The 18,077-nt window shown below is 41.1% G+C and overlaps 1 protein-coding gene across 3 annotated transcripts in view; it reads right to left on the bottom strand.

Annotated features, from left to right (window-relative positions):
* pkn1b (protein kinase N1b) overlaps positions 1–18,077 on the bottom strand; it is a 45,942-nt gene that overhangs the window by 24,502 nt on the left and 3,363 nt on the right. Inside the window, exon 1 of one of the 3 annotated variants that reach the window (XM_085453440.1) lies at positions 700–904. The exons of the other annotated variants lie outside the window; for them this stretch is intronic. Within the exon in view, the coding sequence (XP_085309566.1) occupies positions 700–768 (69 nt within the window). The 5' untranslated portion in view covers positions 769–904. Of the gene's footprint in view, positions 1–699; positions 905–18,077 lie in introns of those variants that run through there. 3 annotated transcript variants of the gene reach the window in all.

The following is an 18,077-nucleotide window of genomic DNA, read 5'->3' as shown; positions in this document are numbered from 1 at the left end:
ATAATAAGACACTGTCAGAAAAAGTGTTGGATTAAGAAAATAAACCTCTAAGTGAGTAGGGATGTGTCAAAGGACAAGCTGATGGATCTGCATTCCCTGGGATAAAGGCTGAAGCAAACAAACTCTTCTCACTTGAACACTAAGCCATGGATATTAAAAACCTGTGCACGGAGATGGACTTTGCCTGCAAGTCTATTTGAAGATGGCACAAAAAATGCTGAGCAGTCACTTCCCATACATGAACAAGCAGTGATCGCACATCAGCAGCACTGACTGATCGCGGCTGTTCCTGAGGGCAATAGATGGTCTCACTGCTGCCTGACTTCTGTACTCTTCCTGCCAGCGAGAGACAAGCAGGTCATGGGTTTATCTGACTCAGATGCTCAGCAGCGCAGTGGCACTGACCTTCCAAGCCCTCACTGTGCGGCAGATAGCCGTCTCTGGCCACCGTGTATCCACCATTGCAACAACATGAGACACGAGAAGGGAACCAACAAGCACACACAGTGTGGCATTTAAAGAGGCACCAAAGCACATCCAGTTCTTCATATTCCCGCATTTTACAGCAAGGGGAATAGGAAGTGAAATAAGATGAAGTTATGCCAACCTATGCAAAGCACAGGCAGTTAGAAATGTTCTGATAACAGATATCCACACTGTGAAACATATCTGTGTGCGGGTAATAAAACATTTCCTTACCGGGCAGCTGTCACTCTCAGTGGCTGGTGTTTTGCGTGGACTGGTAGCTGCGGAGATAACAGCCCCCATGCATCCATGCTGTCTCTCACCTCTACAGATATGGCTGAGATGTCATCATTAATTCGACAGCAATGAAAGTGAAAATTTCCAAACTGATCTCAAACTATCTTGAAGCCTGTCAACACAAAACTGTGTCTCATTGTGTCTGTGAAATCGCAGGGTGTGCAGCTGCTAAAAGTGTACTGACCACATTATCAGGAACTAAGATCATATCACTTCGCTCTTAAAGTTACAGTCAGTTCATCTGATTTGGATTCAAAATTAAAACATAAAATTACTGTCAGTCAACAGTGCCAACCCTCAGCCTCCAAGGAGATCCACATAATGTACCAGTTTGAAAATCCTTGGTGACTTCCTTCATTGGCTATTGCATTCACAGGATTTTCTTGACCTCTGACCTTAAGGTCAAAGTCACTGAGATTCAAACTTGTCTGAGATTTTTAACAGATACATATAATATGAATTTAAAAATCCTCGGTGGCATCTTTCACAAGTTATCAAGTTAACATTTTCACAAAACTTGACCTCTGACCTCTGAAGACCTCTCGGAGATTTTTCGGAGATTATTATGACGACATATTGATGAAAATCTGTAAAGAACTTTCACTCTCTGTGCTGCTGTTCATTTCTAAGAGCTCTGAAACTTTAAACGGGATATATATTTAAACATTAATGTTACCATCCCATAGCCTAATAAAGGACATGTGGAAATTGTCTTACTTTGTTGGCAGATCAAAGTGAAATTTGTTTCAAGTTGCCCATATAAAATCCATTCCCCCAGCAGATAATCTACACTGCACTTAAAACATGCTGTAAACAAGAGAATCAGTGAAAACGTGGCACTTGCAGTTTTAACCAAACAGGTTAACTCATGTTCAGCATCCGTTACCATAGTGATTTCGCCAGATAAAAAGAGAGTGACAGAAAGCTCGGCATAACTTGCTAACCCATTCATCTTGCTTCGTACTACACCCCTCTGAAACCCAAGGTTTTTTTGTTCTATTGTAAAACACAATACAGCACTCCTTCAAAATCTTCTCTCCGTACAATATGTCCAGTCGGGCCGCTATTTTTAGATCGCTCTACAGAAGTCCGGCTCTGTCCCCTTGCACTTGTGCATCTGTGATGCAGACTGGATCTCCACTGTGTAAAAACAGGAAGCTTTCAACTCGATTTTTTTTTAACTGTTGTTAACTTAGCATTTTAACAACTGTTTATAGCAACTTTTTACAAAAGGAAAAAACACCTCATGACAAATTTTAAGGCTTTTACTGCCTGAGCAGAAGTCTTGCTCCCCTGCCACCATGTACTCACTGTTTAGAGAGTGAAAGAAGGCTGTGAACAGCAGCAGCAACCAGACTGAGAAAAATAAAAATTTTATCTTGGTATTCAGCATGACCCTTGATGAGTTTGAATCGATAAACTTGATGACACAAATATCTGTATGAAAGAATAACAGTTTAACTCAGTTTTTCCTTGTTTGGCACCTTGTCCTCCATCAACGATCAACACCTGCTTGTTATCCATAGCCTTTCTGAACAATGACAGTGTGTTCAGAGCAGGGTATTTTTCCGTGACCTGGACCCTGCCTTTCATCCAACTGTCTCTGCTGATCTTCTCACGACTGGCCTGGGGAGTCTTAGCACCCCTGGCAAATTGAAGGACTGCCAGGGACTGGAGGCCTTAGACAGATGCTCAGACAAAAGTCTGACATCGAAAACATCATCCTGGCTTAATGAGATTAAAACACTGTATAAATTTTACATTCCATCAGTGAATTGATTAGATAAGAAAATACTCCACATAGACTTTGCCATGGCGATATAATAGGACGAGATTATGAATCTGAGAGAGGAATTCCATCCATAATTAAAATACTAGTGTTTAGTCCTCCTTGATTTTATTTTAAAGTTAAGTCACTGCTAACCGGCTAGCACTGGATCTTCTAGTCTTATGTTTTTCCCACCACATCATGGCAGATTTCAATCAATCAGCTGCTCATCCAGCAAGAACAAGGACCACCGGCTACAGTTGGAATTGTTTCTAGATGAAACAAGCCTATAGGTCAAAGTGTGGAACAAAACAACTCCCAACTGCTATCTTCATCTCTCTCTCTCTCCAACCCCTTCTGTCTTGGCCTGTCTGTATTTTCTTTGCTTTATACCTATTGTAATAATAATAGTGTTGCTCCCTCTTTCCTACCTCTCTTAAGCTTACCGTCCATCCATCGTGCACATATCTCTGGTAACAGAGGCTGCCCGGTAACGCCGGTGGGTGACAGAAAGCTATCCCTTTGATTGAGTTTTAATGGCCTGTCAACTCATCTTAACTCATCTGGAGTTAAAAATACAGATTAGGTCCATTTTGTTGGAAGTGCAGGCGGTCAGGGAATGCTTCATTCTGTGAGCACTCATTTTATTACTCACTCGCTCACAAACACCTGCAATTCACAGGCAACAATTGTAATGAGGAGGCTTGGGAATGGACTTTCTTACCTGAATCAAGTTATGAATAATTTAATAAATGAACCCTAAGCCGCGTTTTGCATGAGGAGGCGTTTTTGTCCCTGAAAGGGGGACTTGTTGGAAGTTGAGGAAAATTCATTTTCTTTCATAAAGGTTAAAAGTGAAATGCAAGGTCATGTTGTCAATTTTATTATGTGCAGATGTGGGCCATTTCTAAAGAACGTCTGTAGTGTGATAAACCTCACCTGAGCAGAAGTGGACTAAACAGAGAATTCCAATTAATCCCTGCACTTACAAACACACACACACAAACACACTTCTGCCCAGCAGATAAAACAAGGCAATGGATACCAACAGAAAACACTGAACAAGCTCGACCACAAAGATACATTAACTCTCATTTCCAAGACTGACATCCACAAACACACAGGCCTAATGTACTGTAACTGATTGGTAATGAATAAAACAGCACTGTAAAGGACCATGTCAGTTGGATGTTGAGGGTACTAAGAGGAGGAAGTGTTGCTCTGCATGATGTTGGCACAGCAGATCAGAGGGAAGTCTGCTTTTGGGCTTCAAAGTTAACTTGAGGACACTGTTACAGTCAGCGAGACTGAGCCGACTCCTATGTGAGCCTAGTTTCACTACCGAGCAGTAGAGTTAGGTATGATCTTTGATGTGACTGATGCCATTCTGTCCACCAAAAGCTACAGCAAACAGATCAATCGCTTATTTTAGCTTTTGTCTTGCATTTTGTTTTCTTGCATTGCACGGGGATAAAGTGGTAATAAATACGAGAGAACCAGAAATAATGGGGAATCTCAAGCCCCCCCAACTTACACACTTATCCTGCATTCATCTACATTACATTCCTGGCCATTTTAAGACATTAAAGTAACAGGGTGCAAAATAGCATCATTAATTGTCAATGCATTGCAGATTGCAGACAACTGAATTATGTTTTCTTACCCATCGCAATTTAACCCTTTAAGACCTACCATAGAACCAAGTCTGCCAGAGCTTATATTATATTTTTACATGCTGTAGTGCCATTTTTGGGAGCAGGTTGCTATACATCAATACAACCATGATAGCCCAAATTTTAATAATATGTATGCATTAAGTGCATAGTAATTACATAAATTGCAAAAAAGTGCAATAAACTACAAAAAAATTGAAAATCGTTTTTGTTTTTTTAACATATATTTCTAGTTAGAGAAATTTAAGAGGCTTATCCCTTAAAACTGTAAATACAAAAAAGTTGCACAAAATAGTTTCCAACCACAGCAAATTTATTTTGAGTATCTTCATAGTTTTATTTTTGAAATACACCAATTTTTATATACTGCAGAAAAAACAAAAAACAATCCTATAATGCAAATCTGCAAAGAAAACAGTGTGTGCATCAAAATAAACTATTTCCAGCAGTGCAATTTGACTTCTAAGCATCCCAGAAATGACACAGAAAGTCATAAAGTCAAACATAATTTTTTAAAAAACACCAGTATAGGCTTATAAGGCCTTGATGGTAAAAAACTACATTTCTGCGAAAATGACGTCACTTCCGGTTTCGGGCAGGTCATGGCGGACACGTGATAGTTCACGCTGACCTCTATTCCAACATAGGAAGTGTTATGAACAGCTGATCGGATCGGCAAAGCGTGTTTCTGGAATATTATTTTTTTGTTGCTGCAAGTGCTTTTTATGCAATTTTTGCAAAGCTATATGTGGAAGGAAACCGTGACCTAGGACAAGCTGATGGCATAAGATGTAAGTACAACTCCTCCGGTTTCATATGCAAAAACAATAATTGCGCTTTAGTAATTAGTTTAGTAATTAGTCCATACAAGTAGATGAGTCAGTGAAGCTCACTTCTGACCGATGAAAGTGATATTGAGATGAGTTGAGGATATCCTGAACATTTCTATTAACATTTCTATTAATGCTGTCTTTGCCTCTGTTAGCCACTGTTAGATTCTGTTAGCTGCTGTTAGATTCTGTTAGCTGCTATTAGATTCTTCTGTTAGCTGCTGTCAGTGAAACTTTCTTTGAAAATTGTTGGACATGGACATTTAGTGAATAAACCTGTCATATGATGTGAGAATGTAATCAAATTCTTTATCAGAGGGAAAGTTTGATTTTCAGGATACTCGAGCCATTGAGGGGCATAATGTTAGCTTAGAACCAGCTGTAGCTGTATTAACTAGCTTGTTATCAACTGTCTGGAGAATGGATGGTTAGGTTTTTTCTTCATCACCATCAGTTTTAAACTCTGCAATTGTGTTTGACTTACACAGCAATATGAGCATTTTTGTTGGCATTTATGACTCAATACAGCCCCAGTTTCAAAAAAGTTGGTCCACATGTAACCTATGTTTAAACAGTAAATAATATGATGATTCTCTAAAACTAATTGGCCTCTATTGTGTAGACGCTATATAAGCTCCTAGGTCATTTAGTAGGTGTCAATCTCTTCATCTTCTAGGAGGAAAATGAAAAAAAGTTCCTTTTACGTTTAACAGAGAGCATGCATAGTAATAGCTGGCTTTGTAGAGTATAACACATGGAGTTTTACCATGCAAGAAGGCTGCGGAAATTGGGAAACATACAGTCATGCTCAATTTTAAATATCAAATATTCTTCATTTAATCTGTTTTTCGGAAATGCACAAACCTTATCGCAGTGAAATACTAAATCACTGCAGTTCCGTTTTAAGACCAGGAAAACATACACCAAACAAATCACAAAATTATTTCAGCCAAATTCCCAGCTGTTATAAAATCTGTATTGGGATTTAAACTCTTGCCCTCTATGAATGAGTTAACTGCTTACAGAATGTACCTTGGACTGTGTCTGTGTGCTGCCTGTTAATCCCTAAAATCCCTTATATTCCAGGGAAATTCTCTAGCCAAATCTCCTTTTTACAAAGTGTAACACTGCCGTACGTATATGTGCTGTACTGTACTGAATTCACGTTTATGAGGGGAGAAGATTCGCCACGTCTGAGCAGACAGGAGACAAAATGTGCTCCGGTTTAGGTCACAAAAAAAGTGTCTCGTGTCCGAGTGCACATCTGCCTGCATGGCCGTGAGTTTGTGAATGTGCAGCAATGTCCGCTTCACAGCCGGGGAGGAGCTGATCGACATGCACGGCATCGTTGTGAAAGAGTCTATCTTCTCAAGAGACTTCAGTAAACACTAATGTGTTTGTGTTCCTAGCTTTGTCCATTGTGAACTCTCCTGCAACAAACAGGCGCTCTGTTCAGGCTCCTCAGGAATAAAACAGCATAAAACCCCGAATGGGAAAAGCTCCACAGTTCTCATAATTAATATGGCTCTGTCTTGCATGTAACAGAAGCTTAAGGATAAGATAGAAATAAAAATGACACAGTTGAAGGATTGTGACTATTTCCAAAAATACCATTCTTTTAAGTCCATTTTACTCCAACCTTATATTAAATTTTGTGTGCAAGGCAACATCATCTTAAACATTGCTTCTATGTAGTATATTTATATGTCATTAACATGCATGAAATAATACATCCAAAAACAGAAATTTATTGAACTTCTCAGATAAATAATAAATGACAAAAGGAGCAAGGCACATTTTTAAAAAAATACACTATTTACCGCATTTATTTGCATCAATCTTATTTCAGCTCAGTGTGAGTCATTACTGCATACTGCTGTTATTTATGGTCATGCTAGACACGCACTGAGGGAACCTCCTCTCACAAAAACACACTCACTTAAGTTTGAGTGTTTCTGATGATGACATGCTATGTTACGGTAATAACACAATAACACCTTCCTAATAAGTGCTAAACTGAACAGCAGGAGCGTGAGAAAGAGAGGAAAGCATTGTCATTGTCACTGAAGCTTTTCTGCTGCATACTGCAGAAAATCTTTTGGTATAGCCGGCTTAAAAGACCTCCAAACTGCTGACCTTTTGTTAGTTCTCCTGCTAGCTGCTGCTATAATGTGGTGAGATGAAAACAGAATAACCGAGGGAATAGAACAGGTGGTTTCCACCCACTGTTTAACCAATTCGGTCTTTTAAATTTGTATCAGACTGATTGAAATCCCAGATTGGTGCATCCCTACTTGTGGGAAGTTATACATCAAGACCACCCCTTACAGAGTAGAGGGCCAGTTATGACAGATTTGGCGTTAACTAAGTAAGAAAGGACATGAATCAGAGGAGCTCGTATGTAAGCGGGTTGTAAAGTGGCTTGCAAAGCTGTATGCAGGCTGAATCAGCTAAAGCAGCAACCCGTACATGAGATTTGAGGTCATATATGTGACATTCATTGCTCAAGAGTTGTCTACCACATTGACACGGTAAAGCCACTGATTGCTAGGCAGAAATAAGCATTTCCAAACTGGCTTGCAGTGGTTCCTGACGGTTGATCTTGTTGCTAGCACATTTCCACATTTTCTTGTAGTTTTTCATGTTTGTCTGCTCTCTACCTATTAGCTGTGTGGCAGAAAAACGTAAGAAAGTGCAAAGCGAATAGAAAATGGAGACGTTGTAGCCAACGTGTTTAAAAGGCACAATTTTTCCTTTGAAGACAAACAGTCTCCATTTCTGGTTTGTGTTGCACTTTTCGCAGTTTTAAAACAGCTCGGACAGTATTTCAAGACCATCCCTTGCATTCAAACTACAACCGCAGCAAAATACGTTTTTGACTATCGGTTGGGTTGCAGACCAGTCTCTAGGTCTGTATGACACACACCTAGAGAGTGGTCTGCAACCACCTGGCAACTACTAGTTGTAAAGCAACTTGCTGTTGCTGGCAACCAGTTGGGGAAGGCACTAGGAAAATTATGCCTCTGTTGCTGGGGCTATAGCAATCATTTTCATAGTGCCTTCCCCAACTGGTACAGCTAGTGGTTGCTAGGTAGTTGCAGACCAGTCTCTACGTCTGTATGATTTTGGCCTGCTTCACTTGAGCCTATGCTGCCACTATGATCGTCACATGTCCAACATGGCAGACAAGTTAGTGTCACGTGTTTAGTGGTCACGTGTCTGCAAAACCTTGATAATACACACAGAAGTGTATCGGCTGAGCCATCAGCTTACATGAGATGGTATTATGCAGCTTGCTGGCTGAGCTTGACCCCTGGTGTACACGAACAAACGCTTTGCTTTTGGAGATTTGTAGTTATTTGCTTTTAGGCTAGCCTATTCAGTATGTTTTTTAAAGAGCAGCCCCTGACTGGCTGAGAGGTAAAAAAGGTCAGTGGAAATAAATGCAACAGACATAACCCACTTTTCCCTGAATGCACCACTGAGATGCACCTGCATATAAAAAAGGCAGAAAACAAAGTTGTTGACCTACAACAGTCAGCCTGCATAAGGGTGTTACTCAGAGGAGAACCCATGAGGCACTTTGCAGTCAGAACTGCTTTAACTCCATGCCTTTCTCCATATTTAAAACTGATTTCAAGTTGGGTATGGGAACGTATGGTGCATTACACTCAAAAAGACTGAAAATATATGGAATATTAAGAGCTCTCAAAATAGGAGAAAACGCAGGGGAGGTCACAAAGGAGAAAAGGCATGTGATATCAGGTATTGTAGGAAGTGAGGTAATGTGCATAAAGACAGAAGCCTGAAGGGAGAGGAGGAAATAAAAAGCTGATTCGGTCTATAGATTAAAGTCACACAGGTAGATGGTACAGCCCCATTTAGCAGGAAGTAACTTCCTGCAGATTCGATTTTAAGAAATTCAACTTAGTGCTTCTTTGTGGATGCTCCATAACTGAAATCTCACAGGAATCCCGCAGCCTAAAACGTGAATGAGGTACAACTGCTGCAGGATTTGCCCCATTACTGTACTGTACTTCCTCCCCCCACCTCCCCCCCAACTTCCTGGTATAAATCCAAACTCAGATGTTGTGTAAATCATGCACGGATGTCCATGAGAGATTTCATCAGAAAATCATGTGTTTTAAATCTAAGGTTATTAAGATGTCATCCTGCAGCGTCTTCCGGCCTCTTGCTCCTGAATCTAACGGGTCAACAACAGGCTTTGTGACACATGCTTTACTCAATATGCTAACATGTCACCTACAGTGATTATCAGAGGACAAAGGGAGCGGAAAGAGACACACTGTGTAATGGAGTGGCTGAACCGGCATGATGGTAATGGACGAGGAAGATTAAAAATGATTATGGCAGAAGGGCTGAGGGGGATAAGAGGTCCATTCTATAATGCAGACGATTATCCCTCTTTACTGATGCTGTTGATTATGACAGCGAAGTGCTTAGAGCGGGAGGAAAAAACAAACATGCAGAAATGTTTGCAGATTTGTATGATCTTGGTTGCACTATAATGGCTAATGAAAACAAGACTCCATTCATCAGGTCAAAGTAGTCTGCAGAGAGTAGTCTGCACATGATGTGGCACTTTGATTTTTCTGCTGCTCATCTGGGGTTATGCAACGGTGCAATCCTGCAAGGGAATACTTAGTACTTACTTATTCAATATGCTTAGGAGCACTGCATGAACCTCACTTTTAAAAAGGCTCAAAAAATAGCTAACAAAGCATTATCTAGGGACTATTTTCAGATGTGGATTCATGCACCAGCAGCAGATAAGCAGATAAACACTGTTCATATTTCTAAAATAGCACGTCTGACCAGCAACCACTAGAGCTAAAAAAAAAAAATGCAGAAGAGCCAAAAAACTGCAGTCCAACCATGCTCACAGCCATGCTAATGATGCAAACAATAATGCTAAATCATTCTACCAAAAGCTCAAAAAGTCCTACTGTTTAGTAAACCCATCTTATGGGCGGTTTATACGTCAGTCAAAAGGATCCTGTGCTCTCATTAGTATTTACTTCAATCACTCACTGTGAAGATGAGAAAAAAATGTATTCGAGACCGACTTCACAACACCGGCACGCTACAGCTGTGGCTCAAGAGGTTAAGCCGGGTCTACTTATTGAAAGGTCGTGGTATGATCCCTAGCTCCTCCAATCTACATGTCGAAGTGTCCTTGATTACGACTTTGAATACCAAGTCCCCCTGATGCATGCAGCTCCACTGGAGTGAGTTTGTGCATGAACCTTAGAATGAAAGCAATGTACCAATGTGTGTATGAATGGGTGAAAAAGACTTTGGGTATAAGTGCTCAGCTAGAGTAGAAAACTGCTCTAAAGTACCAGTCCATTTCAGCAGCTTGAAGTTGCTGAATATGACTGACTTTCTATCATTACTAATCACCACATAACCGCCTGTTTGCAGTCTATCAGCAAATCAAGAAGTGCATCTTGGAAAAGTGAGGGTCTGTGGGGACACAGGTTTTGGATACACTGATAACACTTCTTGTAGGATCAGTTTATTATTGGTTCTGGAATTTCAGCATGTGTGTTGATAAGAAGAAAAATATAAAAGTTAGAGCCATGTGACAGCAATTCTTTTATACAATGTAGTACTGCTGGTCGGAGCTTATCGGAAGAAAAGGGTCAAGCCAGGGATCATAAAAGTCCGAGACTGCCCGTAGCATATCACAATACGTATCCATATCAAAGCTGGTGCAGCCTGTCAGCTAGTTCAGTACCAGAACTATGAGTCAAGCTTTCTCTTTTCTGTCTTCTGTTGGCTTTCCCTCTTCATTAAAGACTATTTATGCTTCTCCAGTTACAGCTCTCATCATATCCCGTGAATTGTTGATATCTTGGCGGGGGGGGGAAAGCCCAAACTAACAATGGCACCTGGGTGCTTTTTGTTCCTCTGTATCCCACTGTTCCAGCAATTCAACCTCAGAGACTTTACTAACAATAGCTGCAGTTTGGGTTACATTCTGAAGGGTGGGCTTGTTGTCGGGCTAACCAGCTACTACCTTTGTCGCTCCCTCTCAAGAAGGTAATAACAGAATTTTTTGTTCCACTTCTCTCAGACTTTTACGGCCTCTGGGTGGACAGAACAGACAGCTCGCTGTTGCAAGCGACATCATGGCCGACCACGCTGCTGTTCCCACGAAGCCTCAGCGTGGCGAGCATCTTAAATCCAACACCACCCCTGCAGCGCTACACACCGGCTATCACATGACCTCTGCACGGTAGCGTGGCAGCTCATCTTATTGCCTCAAGTGTAACCACAATCAGGTCACACAGTACAGGTTCCTCTTTCTCTTTACTTTAGCATGTGGCAACTTCATCGTTTCTACCATGTACATCATTTTGCAACACAAAGGTCTCGGCGTCCAGCTGCCATGTGCTGTCATGATTTAAGTGAAATAAGTCTGAGTGTTCTGAAATAAAACTTACACTTTTAAAAGCTTGCTGATGCCCCAAGTCTGTTTTCTTTTATTGATTAATCCCCCAAACAATCAGATCTTAATCAGTCAATCTGATGTTGAAAATGAGCTTTAACTCCAGACCCCTAGCTGATTTGATCTTTGTACTGTTAGCAAATGGCTCTAGTTTAAAATTGCATTGTACTAACAACATTATTAATAAAGCCACAGGATCAATATCAAGTACAAGAGAGAGGACTGGCCAATAAAAATGACCAGTTTTAACTTTATGTGGAAGTCCAGTGGAAGTGACCAGGATTAGATATTTCGTACATAAAACTGATACATTTCTTTGGCTACAAAAAAATGAAAATATCTTTCAAGTAGTTTGAAAAATGAAGGCAAAGTGGTGCTTATACATAGATGGCTGCCCATCCCTGGGGTTTTTCTCTTCCCAGTATAAGCGCTTGCTCACTGGGGGTCATCTGACTGTTGAGGTTGGAGGAGGACTATAAAACAACTCAGTCTTTATGGTCTCCAATATTATTGTCCCTAACTTTAAAAAAATGCACGTTTAAAGTGTAGCTAGGGGTGTGTCTAGACTTCACCTCAGCTACAGAGACGTCAAGCATGTGTTTGTTAACAGCGCTTCTTCATCTAATATTTATGGTGGATGTGGTGTTTGCTGGCCGTGTTGCCCCCCCGAGTATAAACTTGTCCTAAATGTGAACGAATGTGCAGCAGCCGGCATCAGTGACAAAACCATACACAGAGAAAGGGCCAGACCACATATGGTCAAAAGTAAAAATAATTTTTACCTACGTAATTTCCTTCTTCAGTGTTGTATTTCCTGTCCTGCAGTACAATAATTAGGTTAAAAAAGTACTATACATCTGATTTTGCTGTCTGAGGACAACAAATGGTTTACTACTTTATCATATCTTAAGCTCAAGCTTCATCACTTCGGACACAGTTTAAGGAAATAATGTTGCCACAAATCCATGAAAAGACTCATTCAGATGACATTTGAACATCTAGTACACATTATGACACGTGGAAAAACTCATATTTACTGATGAAGATTATTCCAGCTTCTTAACAAACTGCACTGAAAATGTTTTTTCTTATTTATTCTTTGTTTTTGTTTTTATGATAAAATATGGAGTTATCTATCTTGTGGCTTCGCCTTTTTACCTCAGTGAATGGTCTGGCAGTGCCAAGCTGAGGTAAAAAAAAAAAAAAAACACAGTCCAAGCTGTTTCACAAGCTCACCTCAGCCTCAGTGCCCTCTGGCATCACAAAACTACTTTAGCAACCAGTCGGCGTTGATGGCTCCCTTCCTTTGTGACCTTCCTGTTCTTGGGTAATACTGGCAGAATTACCACTTCCAGAAGGAACTTACAATACGCTGCGCTAACATCGTTTCTCCAGCTTGTCCTTCTTAGCGGCACAATCGTGTAATACCACAATCCCTTAAGGCTCTGAAACACTCACCAAACCAGCTTAGAAAAAAAGCAACAGTCTATGCTGATGGTTTTCTCCAGTCTTTCTGCTGTAGTTATAGTTTTGCTTGGTGTCATAGATAACTAATCCTCTGAATGTCTGCCGGGTGACTGCAGCATCAGCTGGTTTGCAGACTGGTCGGCTGAATTTAAACATGACTGGTGAACTGTTGGGAGGTGCAGCCATTAGACTGGAAGACGGGGAGTCATGAATTCTAGCTGACATTTATCAGATTTTTTTCCCTACTCTGGCATTTAAGGTGTTAGTATTGCTCTCTGGCACTAATTGGGACTTCGTAGCTGCACCCTAATGAGCAGTGCTACTGCTAGACACATCTATTGGCTTTATTTATGAATTCCATTAAGATTTGTCCATCAATACTTCAGAAGCTGTAATGCAGCAGGAAGCTTGCCGACTGGCATGCCTGTGAGACAGACAGATTTCTGCATACACAGTGTAATCCTGGATTGAGGCAGGAGGGGCTGGATGCTGGGGGGGAGGTGGTTGTATATGTGTTTGTGAGCCTGCATGGGTGACTGAGGGCTCTAATGCTACCCTCCAAGGAGGTCAGAGACAGAGTTGAAGTCCACAGTCTCATAATCCTATTATCCATCGCAGTGGCAGCTGGACACATAATTTTGAGCGTGATGCAAGACATCACCGAGTACTACGACACATGTGCTGCCATTAGCCAACCTCATCTAGCAGCGCTTCTGCACGTGAGTATTCTCAAAGTCGTCAAATGCCATTAAAGACCGAGCCGCTTCCCCTCTCTTGGATGATCGATAAAAAAGTAATTTGTAGCCCTCGTTCCTACAACACTGAGAGAAGGAGCAGCGGCAACTCTTCTAACTTGCCTCATACAGATAATAACTGCAGGAAACCAACAGAAATAAAGAATTCATGAGGGAGAGGCCACAGAGTGTATATAGCAGCTCCCAAGCTATGTTATCAGCTCAGTGCAGAAAGCTGGATTTACACTTCTTACAGCCATCTGATGAGAGACGGTGGGTCAGCAGATAAAGAGGCTGCAAATCGATAAATGCAGGATAGAGATGGCAGAGACGCGCTAATAGTTAAGCTATATTCTCATGATCTCGCGATCTCATTCAGAGAGAAACAGTCATTTTAATTGTTTTCTTTAGAGTGAGACCAAATTCTTCCATCAGTGCTGCCTTAATAACATTCTGAGGAGAACTAAAAGGAGGGGACTGCGATCAAACGAGCGCAATCACCACATCGATGTGTCTTGGTCCAATCTGACAGGTCCTATCATCATTACCAACATGGCCCCTTGATCTCAATCAGCCATTGCTTACTGGCTGTGTGCCGCTGCTGCTGCTGGCCTGCCGGGATAATGACTGAGCCGTTTGTCATTGTTACGCAGGGAGAATGAATTCATCATAGTGGGCAGAAAAAGCTCAATTGCAGCCCAGGCTACGAAGGAGGAATAATGGATTCAGTCAGCGGGCTTTATAAGCTTGAATGTGTCATCAACGCACCGGTCACCAGTCAGTTATCATCTCTGTGTGAAGTTTAGGAAACAAAGTGAAAACTTACTGCTCATGCTACTTACATTTTTTTAAAAGCACAGTTATTTTTATGTAATTTAAAAGGGCAGTGGTCATTACTTTGACAGTAGTATATTGATGAAATCAGTGATCATGAATATTTGTGTTAATTTAGATAATAATTGAGTTCAGTAACCATCATTCCTTTGTTCCAGCGACACACTGATGCAGCCTTATTATATTTTAAGGCTCATTTATCATTATGTTATCATTATGTCTTTATCAATTATGTTATTAATGTGCAATATCACTGATCACACTGCACCTATGCTCCTCAGATGGCATGTATGTGTGTATATATATATATATATATATATATATATATATATATATATATATATATACATACATACAGTGGGGCAAAAAAGTATTTAGTCAGCCACCGATTGTGCAAGTTCCCCCACTTAAAATGATGACAGAGGTCAGTAATTTGCACCAGAGGTACACTTCAACTGTGAGAGACAGAATGTGAAAAAAAAAATCCATGAATTCACATGGTAGGATTTGTAAAGAATTTATTCATAAATTAGGGTGGAAAATAAGTATTCGGTCACCTCAAACAAGGAAAATCTCTGGCTCTCACAGACCTGTAACGTCTTCTGTAAGAAGCTTTTCTGTCCCCCACTCGTTACCTGTATGAATGGCACCTGTTTGAACTCATCATCTGTATAAAAGACACCTGTCCACAGCCTCAAACAGTCAGACTCCAAACTCCGCCATGGCCAAGACCAAAGAGCTTTCGAAGGACACCAGGAAAAGTATTGTAGACCTGCACCAGACTGGGAAGAGTGAATCTACAATAGGCAAGCAGCTTGGTGTGAACAAATCAACTGTGGGAGCAATCATCAGAAAATGGAAGCCATACAAGACCACTGATAATCTCCCTCGATCTGGGGCTCCACGCAAGATCTCATCCCGTGGGGTCAAAATGATCATGAGAACGGTGAGCAAAGATCCCAGAACCACACGGGGGGACCTGGTGAATGACCTGCAGAGAGCTGGGACCAAAGTAACAAAGGTCACCATCAGTAACACACTACAACGGCAGGGAATCAAATCCCGCAGTGCCAGACGTGTTCCGCTGCTGAAGCCAGTGCATGTCCAGGCCCGTCTGAAGTTTGCCAGAGAGCACATGGATGATACAGCAGAGGATTGGGAGAATGTCATGTGGTCAGATGAAACCAAAGTAGAACTTTTTGGTATAAACTCAACTCGTCGTGTTTGGAGGAAGAAGAATACTGAGTTGCATCCCAAGAACACCATACCTACTGTGAAGCATGGGGGTGGAAACATCATGCTATGGGGCTGTTTTTCTGCCAAGGGGACAGGACGACTGATCCGTGTTAAGGACAGAATGAATGGGGCCATGTATCGTGAGATTTTGAGCCAAAACCTCCTTCCATCAGTGAGAACTTTGAAGATGAAACGAGGCTGGGTCTTCCAACATGACAATGATCCAAAACACACCGCCCGGGCAACAAAGGAGTGGCTCCGTAAGAAGCATTTGAAAGTCCTGGAGTGGCCTAGCCAGTCTCCAGACCTCAACCCCATAGAAAATCTGTGGCGGGAGTTGAAAGTCCGTGTTGCTCGGCGACAGCCCCAAAACATCACTGCTCTGGAGAAGATCTGCATGGAGGAATGGGCCAAAATACCAGCTACTGCGTGTGCAAACCTGGTAAAGACCTATAGTAAACGTTTGACCTCTGTTATTGCCAACAAAGGTTATGTTACAAAGTATTGAGTTGTATTTTTGTTATTGACCAAATACTTATTTTCCACCCTGATTTACGAATAAATTCTTTACGAATCCTACCATGTGGATTCATGGATTTTTTTTTCACATTCTGTCTCTCACAGTTGAAGTGTACCTCTGGTGCAAATTACTGACCTCTGTTTTTTAGGTGGGGGAACTTGCACAATCGGTGGCTGACTAACTACTTTTTTGCCCCACTGTATATGTATGTATGTTTGTGTATGTATGTGTGGGTGTATCCGTACGCATGTGCATGTATAACTTGTACATATCTTTCTTGTGTAAATGTAAATACCTGTGTTATTTTGTAGATTTACAGAGAGATGCCAAACTGTATTTCATTGTTCTTCTAACAGTGACGATAAAGAGCTATTCTATTCTATTCTATTCTATTTTAGGGTAGCTGAACCTGATGTGCAAGACACAACAATATATGGAAAGTAAAGTGTCTGGCCTTTTGGGGTTTGATTAAAACCTAAAAGTGAACTTTCTTAAATGGACTGGTTCTTATATAGCGCTTTTTTACTCTTCTGAGCACTCAAAGCGCTTTATACAACTTGTGCATTCACCCATTCACACAAGCACATTTGTCTAAGTGCTTTTTTTAGCTAACATTCACACACATTCATACTCCGATGGATGCATCGGAGAGCAATTTGGGGTTAGTATCTTGCCCAAGGATATTTGGCATGCAGACTAGAGGAAGCCAGGAATCAAACCACCAACCTTCCGATCAGTAGGTGACCTGCTCTACCACCTGAGCTACAGCCACCCCAAAACTTCCTTAGAGAACCACAGGTTCCGGGTTACACAAGTGCATACTACTCCCTCCACAGAACAGCACAATTTGGCTTACAGGCACATGTAAGTCTGCCATTTGAGTACCTGTGAAGCATCCGATTACTCTAAGTGAACACTCAGATGTTGTCATCTTTTCAGAAGTGCACCAGCATCTCACTCTTAACTTTCTCTTCTGGTTACTCAGTTTGGTCTATTCTGTGAAGGGAGTAGCACACACCTGTGTGTGAACTGTTGTTTTCTGCATTTAGTCATTGCTTCTTTAACAAGCACGACAGTTTTCTGCTATACTAAAACAGTTAGGTGATTATAATGATCAAATAAATCACTGATAAATGATGAACACTTCATCATGCCACAGAAACAATGGAGTGTTTGCTACTAAAAATATGCCTCTATATACCTATGTCGATATCTGAGTATAAGTCATAAATGATTAATGATTCCTTTGATCATCGTCAGTTACAGTCCACATCAGCATTACGTTATATTAGGTGGAAATAGTGTCTTTCTCCTAATGACCCTTAGTTTTTTAATCTAAGAGGAAGTCATTTGTGCCTACGTCAGAGGAAACTGCACTACTACTGTTACTCCAACACAGGTTGTTTTTCCAAGCATTGCAGTCACGATATAGTAATACTGGGTTTGAAAAATAAGGTGGAAATGCAGTATAGCTAAAACTTGGCAAACTCGCCAGAGTAAAATTATACTGTTTTACCACCAAACCACCATCTTCCAGCGTTAATACCGCTATAAATAATATATTATTAAAGTTATAATTAGTTTATAAAGGCAAACTACTTCTCTAAGACCTGTGCCCCCCAGCTGTGTGGAGTCTTTCATAAACTGTTTATGCTGAGTCTGAGTCTGCAGAGGGTCCCGGTGATGTGGAAGACATCATGCCTCGTCCCTGTACCAAAGACGCCTCGTACCAGTGGCCCCCAGGATTACAGGCCCGTGGCACTGACCTCCCACATCAT

This window comes from Copadichromis virginalis, linkage group LG4 (assembly GCF_057382275.1).
Source record: "Copadichromis virginalis isolate Kocher_CV1m ecotype Utaka linkage group LG4, C_Virginalis_male_GT1.1, whole genome shotgun sequence".
NCBI lineage: Eukaryota > Metazoa > Chordata > Actinopteri > Cichliformes > Cichlidae > Copadichromis > Copadichromis virginalis.
Note: the sequence above shows the minus strand (reverse complement) of the source record. Positions and strands in the feature narration are given on the sequence as shown.